This window comes from Neovison vison, chromosome X (genome assembly GCF_020171115.1).
Source record: "Neovison vison isolate M4711 chromosome X, ASM_NN_V1, whole genome shotgun sequence".
Lineage (NCBI taxonomy): Eukaryota > Metazoa > Chordata > Mammalia > Carnivora > Mustelidae > Neogale > Neogale vison.
The window spans coordinates 92,669,838-92,688,537 of NC_058105.1; the positions used below are offsets into that span (position 1 = coordinate 92,669,838).

General features: G+C 40.0%; 1 protein-coding gene across 1 annotated transcript; it reads left to right on the top strand.

The window, feature by feature from the left end:
* Positions 1-4,824: 4,824 nt before the first annotated feature.
* On the top strand, positions 4,825-17,465 carry FUNDC1 (FUN14 domain containing 1). Its single transcript, XM_044234969.1, has 5 exons — positions 4,825-5,003; positions 5,699-5,855; positions 9,630-9,705; positions 14,619-14,747; positions 16,944-17,465. Exons 1-5 carry the CDS (start codon positions 4,976-4,978, stop codon positions 17,019-17,021), a joined length of 468 nt encoding a protein of 155 aa, XP_044090904.1. The 5' UTR covers positions 4,825-4,975; the 3' UTR covers positions 17,022-17,465.
* The last annotated feature ends 1,235 nt before the right edge of the window (positions 17,466-18,700 follow it).

Below are 18,700 nucleotides of genomic sequence, written 5' to 3' on the forward strand. Positions count from 1 at the left end.
TAACCTCAGTAGATCATTGATTATACATATCAAGCCTTTTATGCCCTTTACATTTCTTTCCTTGCACTAATTACAATCTGTTTTACTTTCTTGCTGTAAGTCCATGAAGACCAAAATCTGACCCATCTTGTCGACCCATCTATCCCTGACAGCACCTAGCACATTGCCTAGCCCTTTGTAAGGGCTGAATAAATATTTAGTGAATGAATAAATGACTGAACAAGAAAAGCTAACCTTTATCAAATATTCATAATGGGCCATGCATCAAACGTTCTACATGCTTGATTTCATTATTTTATTTTCATAATAATTTCACAGTAAATAATCTTTCTAATTTTTTTTAGAGGAGGAACCTGAAGCTCAGAAAGGCTGAAGCATTTTCCAAAGACGAAGCTAGGAAGGATAGAGTTGGAATTTGAACTCAGATCTGGCCAACCCCGAAATTCACCCAAATGTTTAACTAAAATGCTAAACTACTGCTTCAAATTCAACACAAGGAAGGGAGGAAATGGAGAAAAAGCTGTAAGTTACTTTTTAGTTGTATCATTTTTTTTTTAAGATTTTATGTGTTTATTTGAGAGACAGAGAGGATGAGCAGGGAATGCAGTAGAGGGAGAGGGAGAACCAGAGCCCCACCCCTGCAGAGGAAGGAGCCCGACCTCCAGGGACCGGGGGCTCAATTCCAGGTTCCAGGGATCATGGCCTGAACCAAAAGCAGAGACTTAACCAACTGAGCCATCCAGGTGCCCTACTTTTTAGAGGTATCTTAATACATGTATATATGTTTCCTGGCAGAAAAGAGAGACTTAGAAGGGGACTTAGAAGGGGAGGAAAGTTGGAGCAAGCAGCACCTCGAGGCCAGAGAGTTAACTTGGGCCCCAAATGTGAAGGGTCCTGTAGGCCAGAGGTCAGCAAACTAAGATCCCAAGCCAAATTCACCCCAAGCTCTGTTTTTGTAGAGTCTATGATCCGAGAAAGGTTTTTGCATTTTATTTTTACTTTACTTTAGTTTTTTTAAGGAAGATCTAGGTCCAATGTGGGACTTGAACTCATGACCCAGACATCAAAACTCGAATGCCTGACTGACTGAGCCAGCCAGGTGCCCCTGATTTTTACATGTCTAAAGGATTGTTTAAAAAGTAATAAGGAATATGTGACAAAGATGATACATGACCAGCAAAGCCTAAATTATTTACTATCTGGCCCTTTGCACCAAACCTGCAGTATGCTTTGAGAAGTTTAGACTTTACCTTGTTAGGGGCAATTGTTGCAAGTATATAAGTAGAGAAAGGATAGAGTCAGCTGCAGGTTTTAGAAGGGAAGATCAAAGGACAGATAGGATTGGGGTGGGATTGGGCGAAGCACGAAAACACAGGAAGAAGCCAGTTAAGAGTAAAACACAGGAAGAAGCCAGTTGAGAGGCCTTTGCTGTGATCCAAAGAATGGCTTTGGAGAACATCAAGGAGGATGGATGCCACAGCATGGGTGGTACTAAGTACAGGATAAATGTGGGAGAGAAGAGAAGGGAAAAGGAGAGTGAGTCTGAATTTGTTGTAGATGTTCCTTTGGGGTAGCTTCAAAGATAGCGTGTTTTAGACTAGCCGAACTTGTAGATCATTCAAAATGCAGATGTCTAGTAGGGAGTGACAGTTGTGGCCAATGGGGGAGATTAGCTTGCCCAGGGAATGTGAAGTATTCTTCTGCTTGTTGTTTTGTCTGATTTTTTGTTTTTCTCATTTCTGACTACATTGTTTTTTAATAATTGAGGTTTCCAAAGCCAGTGAAGGAAGGGGGAGATCAGGAGGGAACAGTTTCCTTACATCTTCATTATGGATTAAAGTGAGAATGTTCTTGATTTCACATCAATTACTAATAAACTTTTGGAACACTAGCCATTGAAAAGTTGGGGACTACCCGAATTATGTTTTGGCATAGTTGTAGAGAGGATATCACTGTTCACAATGAAAATGTTTATTAATGCCATGTAAAAATTAATATACTCATTAAAATGGGAATTAAAAAAAACCACCCTCTTGAACCCATCAGGAGGATCATAGCGCTTTTTAAAGTCTGTGTATACAACTCACACATTAGACCATTTGTCACTGAGCCAACAAAATGACAGCTTTTTCGCTAGTGGGATGAAAAAACTCACACTAGAAAATATGTTCTACAAGCAACTTTCTTAAGGTAATGGCAAGGGGATGTGTCACTGCAAGAAGGAAGGGAAGAACATTCAAAATCTCCTTCTCCACCCCCAAGGCTTTTGAAGAAATGATTGCCTTTAATTTACTCTTGGACATATATTGGACACATTTTAGATACAAAAGTCTACTCTTTGGCATCTTAAGGGCAGTGTTTTGTTTCCATTTTCTCCCTCATTTCTCCATAACTTTCTTTTTCTTTTCTTTTTTTTTTTTTTTTTTAAGATTTGTTTATTTTGAGGGTTAGGAGGGTCAGAGAGAGAGGGGGAGGGAATCCCAAACAGACTCCACATTCAGTGCTGGAGCCCAACTTGGGGCTTGATCTCACCACCCTGAGAACACGACTTGAGCTGAAACTGAGAGGTGGATGCCTAGCCGACTGCACCACCCAGGTGCCCCCGTAACCATTTGATTCTAAATACCACATTTGCCTTAACAGGAAAGTGACCTTTTCCGGTAGTTGACAGATATTTCTAGAACTATGTGTAAGTGTCACTAGGATGACACTGGCCCAGTCAACGCTCCATTTTTCTCTTGCAATTTGTAATTCTCCTTTCTCTTTTCTCCATTCTCTTCTTTGTGTGGCCCCTTGTCTGCTATGTCTCTATTTGTTAGCACCTCATTAAGAGAGGGGTGGGCAATGGAGAGAGAGCATATGAACTCAGATCTTTTAACTTGCAGAAAAATATTTCAGAGAGGACATCTGAAGAGAGGAAAAGGAAAGCCTTCAAGCTTTTTTGTTTATGAAAAGTGGCATCTCACACTAAATAACTGTCTTTAACCTCACCTGGGTGGCTCAGTCAGTTAAGCATCTGCCATCAGCTCAGGTCACATTCCCATGGTCCTGGGATCAAACCCTACACCCAGCTCCCTGCTCAGTGAGGAACCTGCTTCTCCCTCTTCCTCTGATCCTCCTCCCAGCTTGTGCTGTCTCAAATAAATAAATAAAATCTTAAAAAAAAAAGTAACTGTCTTTGAAGGCTAATATCTCCAGCCAGTCTTGCAATTGAATTTGGGGAAGTCACAGGCTGAGGAACTTTAGAGAATGAACCCTTGCATTTAAAGCACTAGGATTTGAAAAGCTGAATGCAATTAATGCAAGTCAATATTTTAAGTAACGCAACTGTAAGGAAGGGAGAAATTTCCTTCTTTCCCCCTACACTGCTTCTAGCTGGTTTAGGAATTAAGTTCATATGAGACAGATGAACAGGAGGAGAAAAAAACAGTTTTATTACATATGCATGGAGGTCCGATAATGAAATTGAGACCCTAAAGAAATGACCAAGGCACATAGTTTTGATACGTTTTAGACAGAGACAATAATTTGTGAGTAACTGATAGGATAAAGCTTTAGTTAGTAAGGGAGCTTTAGTGAGTAAGGAATTCTAAGCAGAATTTTGGCTGAGGTAGTAGATTAGGAGAAAAAATAAGATTTATTTCTCCAGTCATCTTGGTTTTAAAGGTTCCTATCTCTGGTGATAAGGATGTCTTCTTACTTCTTAGTACAGGGAGGGTATTTTTCACACAGGGAAAGTTATTTCCTGCTTTCAGGGGGACAGAGGAGGGTCTGGGCGTTCTTGCATCCGTTGTTCCCCGGGGTAGCTTCAATGCAAGATAATCAATATGCCATTGCAGTACATTTGGGGGCAGCCTGCTCTGGGCCCCTACATAACCTATACCAGAATTGCTTGTTCTTCCATTAAAACATGTACATAGAAGGCTTTTTTAATTGGAAAGCACATACAGGTGTAATGTAAGTTCAAAACAGGTTTAGGGCCAGGCTTATATGGACCTGAGTTAGCTGCTTGGTAATCAACACTGTTGTCATTCTACAGAATCCGGGGGGGCTTTTGCGTGAAGTGCTTGACCTTGTTCCTCTGTCAGATTTAAATAATAAAAATGAGGCTGAAAAATTATGTCCTCTTGAATATTGTGTTGGGTCAGTCCCTAGGCCTTCCTCTACTTCCCTTGGGATCCTGGCAGGAAACATGTGGAGAGGGAGCGGATAAACAGGTTCCAGTTCCCAGTAGCAACACGTTGGAAAAATTTTCCACCTCTTAGTATGCCCTTGTCTCCTTTCAAGAGTGCGGTTTGGGGGCGCCTAGGTGGCTCAGTTGGTTGGACGACTGCCTTCGGCTCAGGTCATGATCCTGGAGTCCCGGATCGAGTCCCACATCGGGCTCCCAGCTCCATGGGGAGTCTGCTTCTCTCTCTGACCTTCTCCTCGCTCATGTTCTCTCTCACTGTCTCTCTCTCAAATAAATAAATAAAATCTTTAAAAAAAAAAATCTGTTTAAGAGTGCGGTTTGAAACAGTGTTTCTCTCGTCTTGTTTTTAAAGCCTTTTTTCTCAGGCGCTTATGTTCTGGTACAGTGTTGAGAATGCCTGGTTTGCGCTTTATACCATCACGTGACGCCGCCTCTCCTTCAGCCTTGAGGCTCTTTAAAACAAAATGACAAAATTTAGTTACTGGAATTCTAGCAAGGGTGGGGGTGGGGTGGGAAGCAAGGGTTGCGCAGGGCAACGGACTACAACTCCCAGAAGACCTCGCGCGGCCACCCTTCCCCCACCGCAACACGCCCCACTCTGAGCCTTGCGCTTGCGCGAAAGACCCTGCGCTGAGAGGAGGGGCGGGGACGGGACAACGCGCCTGGAAGGGGAGGAGGAAAAAAGAAACCATAGATTTTCACCTGGGCCTAGAAGGTCTCTGAAAGTAGTGGGGAGAGGAGGGTGGGCAGGGACCACCTTCAGAACTGGCCGCCGGCGGTATCATGGCGACCCGGAACCCCCCTCCCCAAGGTGAGCGGCCGGGGCCCGAAGTAGTATCTAAGACGCGGCTCACATCTCTCGACCTTGCTCCCGAGGGCGCCTCTTCTTCCCCCTGCCGTAGGGCTCCTGGGGCTCTGTGTTTTGGAGGCACCCCTTTGGAGCTAGACCCCCTCCCCTCAAGGCAGAACTCAGGCGGAGAGCGACCCCCGTCCCCAACACAGCCCCTCCTCCTGCCTTAACTTCACCTCTGGTTCTCATTTCCATCATCAAACGTGCTTTTTAGATGAATTACTGAAGTAATTTCATCTTGTCAAGCCCCTAACCGGTTCAGCCAGGGGAGGACCCCCCCACCCCCCGCCCAGTTTCTCCCACTGATGAAATGGATCTAATTCTGGCCCTGACCCTACTGAGATTTGGGGGTGACGCCTCATGCTGTGAAACTCTGACCTGATCTTAATGCCATTTGGGGAGGCGACCCCTCACCTCTGTGTAACTGATGTGGCTCTGGCTCCGACCCCTAAGCCAGTTCCTGGTCCTTTGGAAGGGAGCTGCTAGGTCCCTTTACTCTTGAGGCCCTAGTCTCAGGGATTGGGTTCAACAAACTACTGTTTCCAGCTGGGCATTTTTACTGTGGGCCAAAATAGTTAATAACAGATTTAAAAATGTACAGGATGTTTCTGACTTTTGTTTGACTCAATTTATTTTTTTCGTTTTGTATTTTGAAGAGTATGAAAGCGATGACGAGTCTTACGAAGTGTTGGATTTAACTGAGTATGCAAGAAGACACCATTGGTGGAATCGAGTGTTTGGCCACAGTTCCGGACCTATGGTTGAAAAATACTCGGTAGCCACCCAGATTGTAATGGGTGGAGTGACTGGCTGGTGAGAACAACATCTTTTTCATTAAATTTCATTGGCAGCCTCACTGCTGCCCTTTTGTAAACAGGCCAGTTAACTGTGACATTCGGTGGCTTTATACTGTTAATCCCTGAAGAGCTCTACCTTGAGGCTTTTTCTCTGTGATATGATGGCTGTGATGTACACTCTGGGGCTCAGAGGTTTTGGTGATCGGCTTCCCCATGCCCACCCCTTGTTCCCCTGTTCCCTCCTCTCCCTTCCTTTGTTTTTTTTCTTCATTTTCCACCTTCTCACATTGAGCAAACATAGTGTATCTGATTCAGTGATAGTGGGTAGAAAGGAAGAAACATACAAGGGTTAATTAATTGTATGTAAATAATGTTTACTTGTTCAGTGTTAACAACTGGAAAAACCTTTGAGGACTCTCACAGTAGAACTGGTCTCCAGGATTATCAGCCCTGTAGAGAGCCATGTAAAATTCTCAGTGAAATTATGAATCCGATGGTTCTGTTGATTTTTGTGGACTAATTTGGATTATTATATTTGAAGAAGTGTTGGAATTAAACAGGGTCTTTGTTGGAGTTAAAGGACTGATTGCTCACTCTGTAATAATATTGTGGAATGCATTAAGGAGGAACAGTTAATAAGCATTAACCTAACTAACCAGTTAATGTTTTAGGCTGCATGATTACCTAATTGATACTATAGATCAAGTTGTTTTTCTTGGAATAAAAGATTAGCCAAATAACAAAGTGTGACCCTTTATTTTGAAAATGTTCACAACCGTAGAGAATTTCTGTGTTAGTGGAGGTGCTCAGCTTATGACTAACCCTTTTTTTCTTAGCTTCTAGGTTAAATTTATCTTCTGTTAAATATTTACATATTTAAACTTGATAGGTGTTAAATTTTTTGATTTGTGTTTTGCGTGTATCTTGGAACAATGGCTCACTCCTTTTTGCCTTTTCGTGACTGCGATTTTATGGTAGAAACCTGCATTGTGAAGATCGTGTGATGCAGAGCTGCAGTATTTCTTCATGATGTGTCCTTATTAATGCTGTTTATGGAAAGCCCTGCAGTTAGAAGCGAGATGCCTAGTCGGGGCATGCTTATTCAGTTGATCCTCTGCAAATAGGTTGTACCTTGACCTCCCGTAATAGAGAATCTGGTGCTCTATGCAGATAAGCTCACAATTTGGTGCCATGGGGGATTGGTTACTGTGAGTTTGAGCCTAAAGCCCCCGTCATAAGAGAGACTAAAAAAATAATCAAGCAGTAGAATTATCACATCATTGTGTGCTTTCTCCTTATAGTCCAGACTCGGTGAGAAGCCCCATAACTGGCACAAGTTTGCTTGGAAAGCCTAGAGACAGAGCAGGGGGAGTTAGCTTTATTTTAGTGGCTCATGCCATCAAGGAAAGGGATAGACATGCTTGTGAGACATGGTTCCTGGGATATACTTGTGACTTGGCTGCTGCCTGCCTCTGCTCCCTTATCAGAGCCTGTTTTGCTGACTCCCCTACTGAGGGAGAGGGTCTCTGTAGTGATACATATGTTTGGGTTATAGCAAGGTGTCGACCCAGGAACTGAGTAATAGGACTCTAATATTACATAGGTGGTTTTTTGCAATGACATTAGATTCAGTGTAGTAAATTTTTGCCAATATCTCAAGGTATAAAACCGATGTGCTGTTGTGGCATACGTTAAGGAGGAATGGGCATTAGTTTTAACATTTCAGACCAATTCAGGCCATGCATGGGAGGCTAAGGAGGTTATATGCAGCTGTAGGTAGTTACAGGTTTTTGATGATAATCAGAAATACGAGGATGGATGATTGCAAGGAGAGGCGGGAGGTGTGAAGACTACCTAGAGGGCCCTTAGTATCGTTTGGAAGCAAGGTAATGATGTCCTTGAGAATGGAAAGAAGACAGAGTCAAATAATGTTCCGGGAAGAGTACATAGAATCGGCAGTCTGTTGGACCCTGAAGGTGATGAAGGAGGCAGAATCTAAGATGAACAGGAAAGGCAGACCTAGAGAATGGTGTTCTCATTTACAGATTGGGACCTTAGCAACAGTTGATTTGCTTGGAAAGATGATTCTGGCTTTGGAACATTTTGTTTGTCATTCTGTGTGCTGGAGAAGCCCATAGAAATGTAAATTTTCCATTTATGAAGGTGTACTCATTGCTTTGGGCTATTGTAACAAAGTACCACAGCTAGATGGCTTAAAACAAAAGAAATTTATTCTCATAGGTCTGGAGGCCAGCAGTCTGAAAGGTGTCAGTCAGGTTTGTTCCTGCTCAGAGGGAAAATCTGCTGTGTGCTTCTCTCCTAGCTTCTGTTGCTTGCCAGCAATCCCTGGCATTCCTTGGCTTGTAGACATATCACTCCAAGCTCTTCCAGTGCCATCGCATGGCTGTTTTCCCTCTGAGTGTCTCTATGACATGTTGGATTAAGTCATACTGGGTTTAGGGCCTACCCTATTACAGTATGGCCTCATCCTAACTAATTACATCCTCAGTGACCCTTTTCCAAATAAGGTCATATTCTGAGATTCTGGGAAGAACATGGATTAGAGGTGGGTCGTGGGTCGTGGGCCCTGTTCAATCCAGTACAGAAGGCTAGAGTTAGAGATCAGGATTCTTTTGCACAGTATGGCTATGGAATACTGAAGGGAATATGAGCTCACCAAAGGAGAGAATCCCAAAAGAAGTGTGGAGTGACATTCTTACAGAAGAGGTGAAACAAATGGATTTAATATAGAGATAGATAGACATAGATAGAGATGTAGGTAAGGAAGCCATGAAATGTGGGCTTAAGTCATGAAGGTGGAACTTGAGCTGGAACTCAAAGGGTAAAAAGCTTTAGATGAGCAGAGCTGGGTAGAAACCCCTAGAAGCGAGGAGATTAATAGCTTGAGCAGTGGTGATAATCCATTTGGAAACTAATGGGATTAGAGCAGAAAGTTTGGGTAGAGTGGGGGTTGGCCAGGTGTATGGAACATCTTGATTGCATTAAAAAAGAAAAATCAGGGGCGCCTGGGTGGCTCAGTCGGTTAACCATCTGCCTTCTGGTCAGGTCATGGTCTCAGGGTCCTGGGATCGAGCCCCACATTGGGCTTCCTGCTCAGCAAGGAATCTGCTTCTCCCTCTCCCTCTTTCCCTCTGCTCATGCGCGCTCTCTCTCTCTCTCAAAAGTAAATAAAATCTATAAAACAAAACAAAACAAAATCACTTTTATTATGGGGAATTTCAACTTAGACAAGTATCGGAGGAGGAGTATAATGAGGTCCTGAGTACTCAACATTGTTTCAGGAGCCACTCTTTTTTTCCTATAAATTCCCCTCCTCTTCTGTCCATCCCTCATTTTTAAGCATATCACAGTTTAGATTGTGCAATTTTTTTTTTTTAAGATTTTGTTTAGTTATTTTGACAGAGAGGGTGAGATACCAGAGAGCACAAGCAGGGGGAAACCACAGAGGGAGAGGGAGTGGGAGAAGCAGGCTTCCCACTGAGGGCTGACCCCAGTGTGGGGCTCCATCCCAGGACCCTGGAATCATGACCTGAGCTGAAGGCAGATGTTTAACTGACTGAGCCACCCAGGGGCCCCTAGACTGTGCACTTTTGACTTGCCTGTAGAACAAGGGAAGCACTGAGGGTTTCTGAGCAGATAAGGGATATGATCCAAAGAAATGGGAAGACAGTAAGAACTAAGATTTGTTAGCAAAGCAATAAAAGGAGCAGAGGGAGAGAGTTGAGTACATCATTGGTTGTTCTCATCTTCGTCACTTCTTTCGTTAAAGGTGTGCGGGATTTTTGTTCCAGAAAGTTGGAAAGCTTGCAGCAACTGCAGTAGGTGGTGGCTTTCTTCTTCTTCAGGTATGTTCAAGCCTTAGGTCTTTGCCTCTACTTATATATGTAGCCCCTAGGAACTGAGAAAGTCAAGTTTAGCCATTTCATTCCCATCCATTTTAATAGAAGATGGACTTTTTCTCTTAGGTATCAGTTTATGGGAAACCTAAGGTGAGTTTTGAAAGCTGGTATCAGTCATGAAAGACTACAATTTTAAATACTTCTACATTCAACAAGCATAGTTTGATACCAGCTAAAAAAATCCTAGTTAAAAAGACAACTATAGAAGTTTGAGGCCTCGTTTTTTTTATTACAGACCCAAATTTCCCTTAAAACATCTTTTCAGCAAAATAAACATTTCAGCCATAATATAACCTTTTCATCCTGACTATTTTAAACATATATTTAAAATCCACACAGAGTATTTAAAATTCAAAAGATCTCTTTCTTTACCCCATTTCTTAGCCATGCAGTTTTCCTTCTCAGAGGAAATTGCTGTTAGCAATTTTTAACATGTTTTTTTAAACTAGGGAACTATAATAATATAGAAAGTGGAAAATTGGGTTTAAAAATCATTCATAATCCTATTTCTGAGGCAAGGGGATTTGAAATTTTAGTTTTGTTCATGTTCCTCTAAGTATAAGGATTAAAAACGCTTTGCGGTTAGAGGATGTTTATCAGGATACTGTCTGGCATTCGTGTCTGTTTGGCATATATTTTTCCAAAAATATCGTTCCCTTAAGATCAAATATAGTAAATCCCAAAATTGAAAATCCCTGGGAATGAATGTTAGCAATAATTTTAAAGATACAGAGAACTGTCACTCCTACCAGATGTTTAAAATGATTGATGTTCATAGCAGCTAAAATTTAACTTCAACACCAAAGCCATTGATCATATAATAACCAGTGTCATTGCCTGAAGTACAAAGGGATTGGATTCGTATGTGTTAAAAACAGATTTTGAGTTGTTTACTAAAAAGTTTTTTTAAAAAAATTTTTTCTTTCACTGGCATTATTAAGAGTAATTGCTTGTTCCTTGTGGTAAGAGATAAAAGGGAATATGGTTAATATCTAAATTTAGGCCTTTGGATGAACATGCCAGCATTTGTACAGAAGACAATTTAAGCAGATTTTGACTTGTGTTTATATAGAATCAAGAACATGTTTAATTCTATAGCTATTTTGAAAACTCAGTTGTCATTTTTCTTTAGTCAGAAAGGGTACTGGATTGAAACAGAGTTTCTGAAAATGTTCATAGAATAAAGAGAATTAATTTCAGCCCATTCTGTTAGTTTCGCAGAATTCCTTTTCAGTCCACTCAGTACACACCATTCAAATCCATGTTTTCCATTGCCTCCTTTTACTTCTTGTGCCTAGTCTGCATATTCTTTGAAGTCACTAAGCAGAAGAATATGGGACCTGTCTGCATCAAACCAGCTTTCCCCCAAATATAACTCACTTTCAAACTTAGAAGGAAACTAAAAGAGGAAATAAGAGTAACATGTGCAAGTTAATTGCCCCTACGCTTTTTAGGCCCACTTCCATATTTGTGTTACCTTTACTTACACTTTAAGATAAAAATTTATTTACTTAGAACTTAAAGCTTTTCCAGTGCATATTTTACACTGCCATCCTAAAATAGACAATGGTATGTAAGTCCTTTAAATTTAGTTTTAATGTTTTTGGAATTGTATATGCCCCTAGTTCAAAGGGTCAAATACATGTACAAGGCTTGTTACAGATTAGAGGAATCCTCTGCCTCCCTCACTACCCATCTTTCCCATTTTTCCCTCCCTTGAGGCAACTACATGAACTCTTAGCTGATTCTTAAGGTATTTCTTTCCTTTTTCCTAAACAAGTTAATTGAATACTTCTTGATCTTTCAGTTTGAGGTATTAACTACTGGCTTCCTGTTACAGAATGTGAGACTTTAACTCATTTATTGGATTTTCCTTGCCCACCCCCGCCCCACCATCTCACACACTAGCATGCTTTATGTTCCTCTGTGCCACACCCATCCCCCTCCCCCAAAGTCATCTGAGTATTGTTATTTCATAATTGTGTTAGATTATTACCTGGAGTTCACTGAGCTTGAATCTGTAAGTTTATGTGTTTAACCATGTTTGGGAAGGTTTTGACCATTATTTCTTTTTCTTTCTTTCTTTATTTTTTTTTGAGATTTTGTTTTATGTTTTTGTCTGTCAAAGAGAGAGAGTGAGAGGGGGTAGCGACAGCCAGAGGGAGAAGCAGGCAGTGCCGGGCTCAGTCCCAGGACTGATAAGGGAGCAGTCCTGAGTTGAAGGCAGACGCTTAGCTAACTGGGGCGCCTCTTAGCTAACTGAGCCACCCAGGCGCCCCATTGACCATTATTTAGAGATTTGTTTCCTCCTATTCCTTCTCTCTTCTCTTTCTGAACATGACTCTGAGTACATGCATGATAGGCTTTTTGATAATGTCCTGAGGTCCATTTATTTTTTCAATCGTTTTTTTCAAATTGTAGAATTTCTAGTGTCTAACTTCAAGTTCACACTCTTTTTTCTGTCATCTGCCTTCTGCCATTAAGCCTTTTCAAGAATTTTCTTTCAGATACTGTATTTTCCAATGCTAGAATTTTCATTTGGTTCTTTTTAAATTTTCTATATCTCTGGTGAGATTACTTTTCATTGATTACAGGCATAGTTATTATTGAGCGTAGTTCCAACAGCAGTTTTAAAGTCCTGATAATTCCACTAACTGGGTCATCTTAAGGTTGGCATCTGTTGATTTTCTTTTGAGACTAGGCCACATTTTCCTGTTTTATCCTACATCAAATAAGTTTGGATTTTATCCTGGGCATTGGGAATGTTAAGTTGTAGAAACTCTGGATTCTATTTTATTCCTCTGAAGAGTGTTGATATGTTGATTTTAGTAGGCAGTTAGCTTGGTTAGACTCAAACTGTAAGCTCTTTTTCACCTGTGGTGGGTAGCGGCTCAAATCTCAGTTCAGTTCTTTAGCTTTGGCCAGAATGTGTGGCTCTGCCCCATGAATGTGTGCTTTAGGACTTGGGTAGAGTTTACACATAGAATTTGGAGCTTCCCCTATCTAGCTCTCTCATTTCTGATAGCTGTTATTGTTGTGGACTCTGTCATTTGGTTCTTTGGGCCAGAGAGATGGAACGTTTCCTCTTTAAATTTTACCTACCCAGCAAGTGCATCCTGCCCTCAGGATAAAACCAGAAAAATGGGTACCTCACCTTACCTTGTTCCTTTCCTGTAAGTTTCAACTCCCCTTGAATGCTTGCTTTTATTAATTCTGGAGCTCTTGTATTTTAACTGCCATATACGGGAGGGTCGCTGAGGTTCACCATCATCTCCATGCCTGTGACTCAAATTACTCTGTCAGGGACTGCCAGGAAAAGCTTTCACTTGAATTTGATTTGATCACCACTCTTTTTTGCTAAGGCTGCAGTTTGAAGTGATAATAGGTGAATAAATACAGGAAGGAATGCAGATAAAGACATTCCTCTGTGGAGTCTGTAATCATAGTGAAAATGGAACTTAAAATTCCCAGTCAACCTACTTCTATAAAATCAGATGGTTTTATTATTGGAAGTATTTTTATTTGTGGTTTAAAGTCAAGGGATGCCTTACAAAATTACCCCCCCAAAAAGCATAACCTTGATAGAAGTGATTTATAATGGTGTTCATGGCTTAATAGTCTACTACTAATGTGATTCTTTACTTTTTGATTTTATTATTAGGAGAGACTAATTTATGGTACTGGCTTACACACTATGCTTTTGTTCCTGTTCAGATTTTGTAGTGTCTCATAATACCATATGAGGGGTTTTCTTATAGTTAATTAGCATTTAGTTCTAGTTTTATTAAAAGGACTTATGGTAGGAAACTTGTGTAGAGCATGTCTTTTGTATTCTATTTTCAAAAGCGATTACCAGAAAGTATTCTTTTTTTTTTTTTTAAAGATTTTATTTATTTGACGGCGAGAGATCACAAGTAGGCAGAGAGGCAGGTGGAGAGAGAGGGAAGCAGGGTCCCTGCTGAGCAGAGAGCCCGATGTGGGGCTTGCTCCCAGGACCCTGAGATCATGACCAGAGCTGAAGGCAGAGGCTCTAACCCACTGAGCCACCCAGGCGCCCCACCAGAAAGTATTCTTTTTTTTTTTTTTAATTTTTTTTTTTAAGATTTTATTTATTTATTTGACAGAGAGAAATCACAAGTAGACAGAGAGGCAGGCAGAGAGAGAGAGAGGGAAGCAGGCTCCCTGCTGAGCAGAGAGCCCGGATGCGGGACTCGATCCCAGGACCCCGAGATCATGACCTGAGCCGAAGGCAGCGGCTTAACCCACTGAGCCACCCAGGCGCCCCGAAAGTATTCTTAAGTCAAGAGTCAAGAGTTAGTAAAGAGCCCTTTATCAGGCTACTTTAGATTTCTTTAGTGACCTAATACCTGATTGGCTTCTGATTCCTTGTAATTAAACATCTGTTTAATTAAAAGGTACTTGTTAATTAGCTGTATAATTTGGATTGTCTCTTTGTCTTTTCAGCTAATTGCCAAATTCCAAAAGTTATGATAATATTATAGTACAGTTGTAATACAGTTTTTGGAATCTTTTCCCATCATGTACTGTATGTTTCCTAACATAGTGTTCATCACATCTAAGTAATTAATTTTGTTTGATATCTTTTTTCCCCCTTATGGATACAGAGTTCTCTGAAAGTGGGGACTTCTATCTCCCTCGTTACTGGCTATAGTTTGGGAGGCTAAAATACTGCCTGCCACAGAGTAGGCACTCGGTATTTGTTAAATGAATAAATTGTGATAGCTTATCTCTAAGCTTCATAGATTTCTTGAAATCTAGATGTCCATATATTTCTCTGTAATAGATTTGTTAACAATCTAGTTGGTTTAGAATTAACCATTTTTACTGTATTTTTGCAGATTGCCAGTCACAGTGGCTATGTGCAGATTGACTGGAAGAGAGTTGAAAAAGATGTAAACAAAGCGAAAAGACAGATTAAGAAGCGAGCAAATAAGGCAGCACCTGAAATCAACAATATAATTGAAGAAGTAAGACAGTGTACATTTTAACTCCTTCTTTTTCTTTTTTTCCTTTCTCTCTTTCTTTCTTTCTTTTTTAAATGAGTAATCTCTGTGTCCAGCCTGGGACTTGAACTCGTGACCCTGAGATCAAGAGTCCCGTGCTTTACCGACTGAGCCCGCCAGGCACTCCTGGCTCCTTTTTTTCTATATGGGTTCCACGTTACAGAAAATGTGATTAGTGATCATCTTCTTCTAAAAAGTAAGTGTTTTGGTCATGTGTAGAGTGTTAAATAAAATTTGGGATCAAGCCACTATTTATTTAAATCAGTCATCATTGGAGTCAAAGAGCAAGCTCAGTCAGAAGAGCACATGACTCTTGACCTTGGGGTTGTGAATTCGAGCCCCACATTGGGTGTAGAGATGACTTTAAAAAAAAAAAAAAAGGTCCTTTTTTTTTTTTTTTTTTTAAAGTGGTTAAGAGTTTCCCCTGCTAATCTCCCACCTACTTTGATCTGCATGTAAAAGCTGATAACATTATTCTTCCAGGTTCCCTCTGCTTTTACAAATGTGTGCCTGTGTAGACAAAGTGTGGTAAAACTAAAACTAACTATTTTTTTCGTGAGGTGGGATATTTTGAAAATGTGTATATTTTATTAATTTAGTTTTATTAATGTTTTAATGTATATTTTGATTCTTATCCTCTGTTTAGAATTGAATTGCATACTCCTTGCCTTTGTTTTATGTTCTTTTAATACCCCCAACTTTTAATTTTGAAAAATTTCAGACCATTTGAAAAATTGAAGGATAAATACAGTGAATACCAAATACCCTTTACCTATTTACCTGTTTTACATTTTCCTTCTCTGTGTGTGTATGTACATGTGATTTATACTTTCTTTTTCCTATTCATTTAAGACATCCTTACTTTTCACTCTAAAATACTTCAGCATATATCTTCTAAGAGTACAGATACTCTCCTGTACAACTACAGTTACTCTTATGAATCCCTCAAATTAGCATGATGCAATAATATTTCCTAATTAAATTAAAATTTAATATTAAACAGTTAATATTAAATTTTTTCCACAAAATGTCTTTTATACATTTTCCCCCAATCAGGAATTATATATTGGGGTGTCTGGCTGACTCAGTCAGTGGAGCATGTGATTCTTGACCTGGGGGTTGTGAGTTCAAACCCCACATTGGATGTAGAGATTATATAAGAATAAAATCTTTAAAAAAACAGTCAGAAAGAATTATATATTGCAGTTGGTTATCATGTCTCTGAAGTCTCCTTTAGTCTCTAGCAGCTGTCGTCTGTGTTTGTGTTTATTTTTGTCCTGCCCCCCGCCCTTCATGATATTGACAGTTTTGAAGCACCTACGGAGAATATCCCACAGTCTGGCTTTGTTTGATTGCTTTTTCATGGTTTCATTTGGGGTAAGCATTTTATCAAGGTGATTTTATTTGATCTGTACATTTTTTCTTGCTGGCCAAGTGGACTGTTAACAAAGATCATTGTACCTGCTGTGGGAATTTACTAAATCTGTGCTAATAACTTGCTAAATGGACCATTTATGTCTGCCCTAGAGCTTCTTGTTACCTGTGAGATTTTTTGCCACCGATATATATCTGTTATCTCAGTAGCTAAGAAGCTTACTCAATCTGGCTGGGGCTCTGCTCCTTCAGATTGTAATGGACAGCCTTGGCATCTGTGTGGTAGTCAGAACCTGCGGTAGTAGGTATATGAGAATCTTTGCCAAATATTTATTGAATTGGGGAAAACAGCTGTGAAAATGTTACTTAGCTCCAGATTCAATAAGTAAGAGTGTTTTTCTTTAATTTGCATCATTTTTTTCTTTTTGTTATTATGGCAAAATACACATAACATAAAATTAACCATTTTAGATATTTTAAAAGGCAGAATTTAGTAGCATTAAGTACTGAATTCACACTTTCGTGCAACCATTACCACTGTCCACATTTAGAACTTTTTCATCATCCTGAACAGAAATTATAACCATTAAGCACACATTCCCACAATTGACCCCTCTCCCGAGCCCTTGGTACTCTCTGTCCTACTTTCTGTCTTGATGAATTTCACTATTCATGTCAGTGGAATCGTACAATGTTTTCTGTCTTATTTTACTTAGCATAGCATTTTCAAGGTTCGTCCATGTTGTAGCACAATTAAGAGTATTTTTGTTCAAACTTCTGTTTCAGGCAACAGAATTTATCAAACAGAACATTGTGATATCCAGTGGATTTGTGGGAGGCTTTTTGCTAGGCCTTGCATCTTAAAGATATGAATATTCTGTCACAGTGGAGTCACCTCTAAGAAGAGAAATGTGGCAACAAGGTGGCTTCTTGACATTACTCACCACCAGATTCTCCAGGGCAGCAAGAAACAACTAGGTGGGCAATACCAAACTCACAGCTTAGTGTTTTGCCATTGAAGTTTGGCAGACTAGCATTTGCTGTAAAAACAACCTATTCGGTATATGTACAATAGTATTCCTGAGCAAAAACATGTCTTTCATTTATTTTTTTAAAATTTGCATTTGTTTTAAAATCAGCCTATAAAATACCACCATTGGATGTAGAGGGAAAAAAATATATAGAGGGAAAAAATGTGTTGGATATATTCCCCAGCGAAATACTATCCTTGTTTTATTTAAATAAGATGTTCTTCATCTTGCTTTATAGTATAGTGCCAGTAATTAAAGATTTGTATTATAGCTTCAACATTGCGGTTGGCTTTTTTTTTTAAAGATTTGTTTGCAGTAAACTGAAGAACTGTAATACCCTTTTGTGGAAGGATTTAGAAGTTAATAGAATTATTAAAGATATTAAACAGATTTAATGCCAGTTTTTAGGTGGTTGTTTTCTGCAGTTCTTACTTTGCTTCTGTAAGTATAGTAAACAGGTTGCAGGAAGGCTCTTCTAAGGAAATACTCATGCCTAAAGCGCTCTCTCTCTCTCTCTCTCTCTCTTTTTCTTTAAATGCCTGTAGTTGCAAAAATTTCTTGTTATATAAGCTTCTTTAATTAATTTATTTATCCTGGCAGCCCGGGCAGAACTAATTATTTTGAGCATACATGTAGTTGGGTCACTGATTCATTTTATTAACCTTGAGTGAACCTCCTTTCTCATTTCTAAAATTCCTAATTGTTATTTTGGCCCCTTCTTCACAAAGAGGTAAAAATCACATTAAAATACTGGTAGTATGGTATGAATTTACTGTCTGAAAGACCGTGATTTTCTGTCATTATGAAATTGTACCTTAAAGACAATTGTCTCTCTGATCTAATCTGAGATGTGCTAAGGCTTTCCGGTTTGGGTAGCATTATGTTGAAGCCTAGGCCAGTTGACTTGTTTCTCTGGGCCACATTACACTCTCTCAGAGGCTCCTTTGCCCTGAGAAACTCTGTGTGATTCATTTTGTTCGTAGAATTCTGTGTTGAAATTGGAAAAAACGGCAGAACAACGTGCATTGGGGTCTTCAGATTGGAAAGACTGCAGGCCATCTCCTTTCTATAGGAAGCCCCCCTTGTAAATTTCATGTATTGGAAACATGAGGCAGTTCATACTTTCAGGATTGGTTACAATCTGTGTGCTTTCGTGATCATGACTCTTTAGAATTGAACATGGGGATTGATCTTCAGTTTCTTCCTTTACTCGGTGCCTCAGATACAGTGCTAACTAAAACTCCAGACTTTCTTAATACAAAGTGATTTTGCTTATAAATACTTGTTTTATCTTTGAGCTTTTCTCTATTTTGGCCTTGCCAAGCCTTCATTGCTGGGGAATTAGAAGGAAAAATACAGGAGATGAGGTGGAACCTTGGTCACACTTCAGTGTGCTGTATCCCCATGATTCTTTCATCTCCTCCAGTGAGGCAGGCTACTTGGGAAGTTCTAGTAGCCAGCTCAGTTTGCTCATTTTGGAAATATTTACAGTGTCTGCCCTGTGCTTGGTAC

Bases quoted from the DNA above. Each gene is read 5' to 3' on its own strand.
- FUNDC1 (XM_044234969.1), top strand. From the start codon at position 4,976: ATGGCGACCCGGAACCCCCCTCCCCAAG. The intron at 9,706-14,618 runs GTATGTTCAAGC...GTATTTTTGCAG, and splicing joins GTGGCTTTCTTCTTCTTCAG to ATTGCCAGTCACAGTGGCTA. The intron at 14,748-16,943 runs GTAAGACAGTGT...CTTCTGTTTCAG, and splicing joins TCAACAATATAATTGAAGAA to GCAACAGAATTTATCAAACA.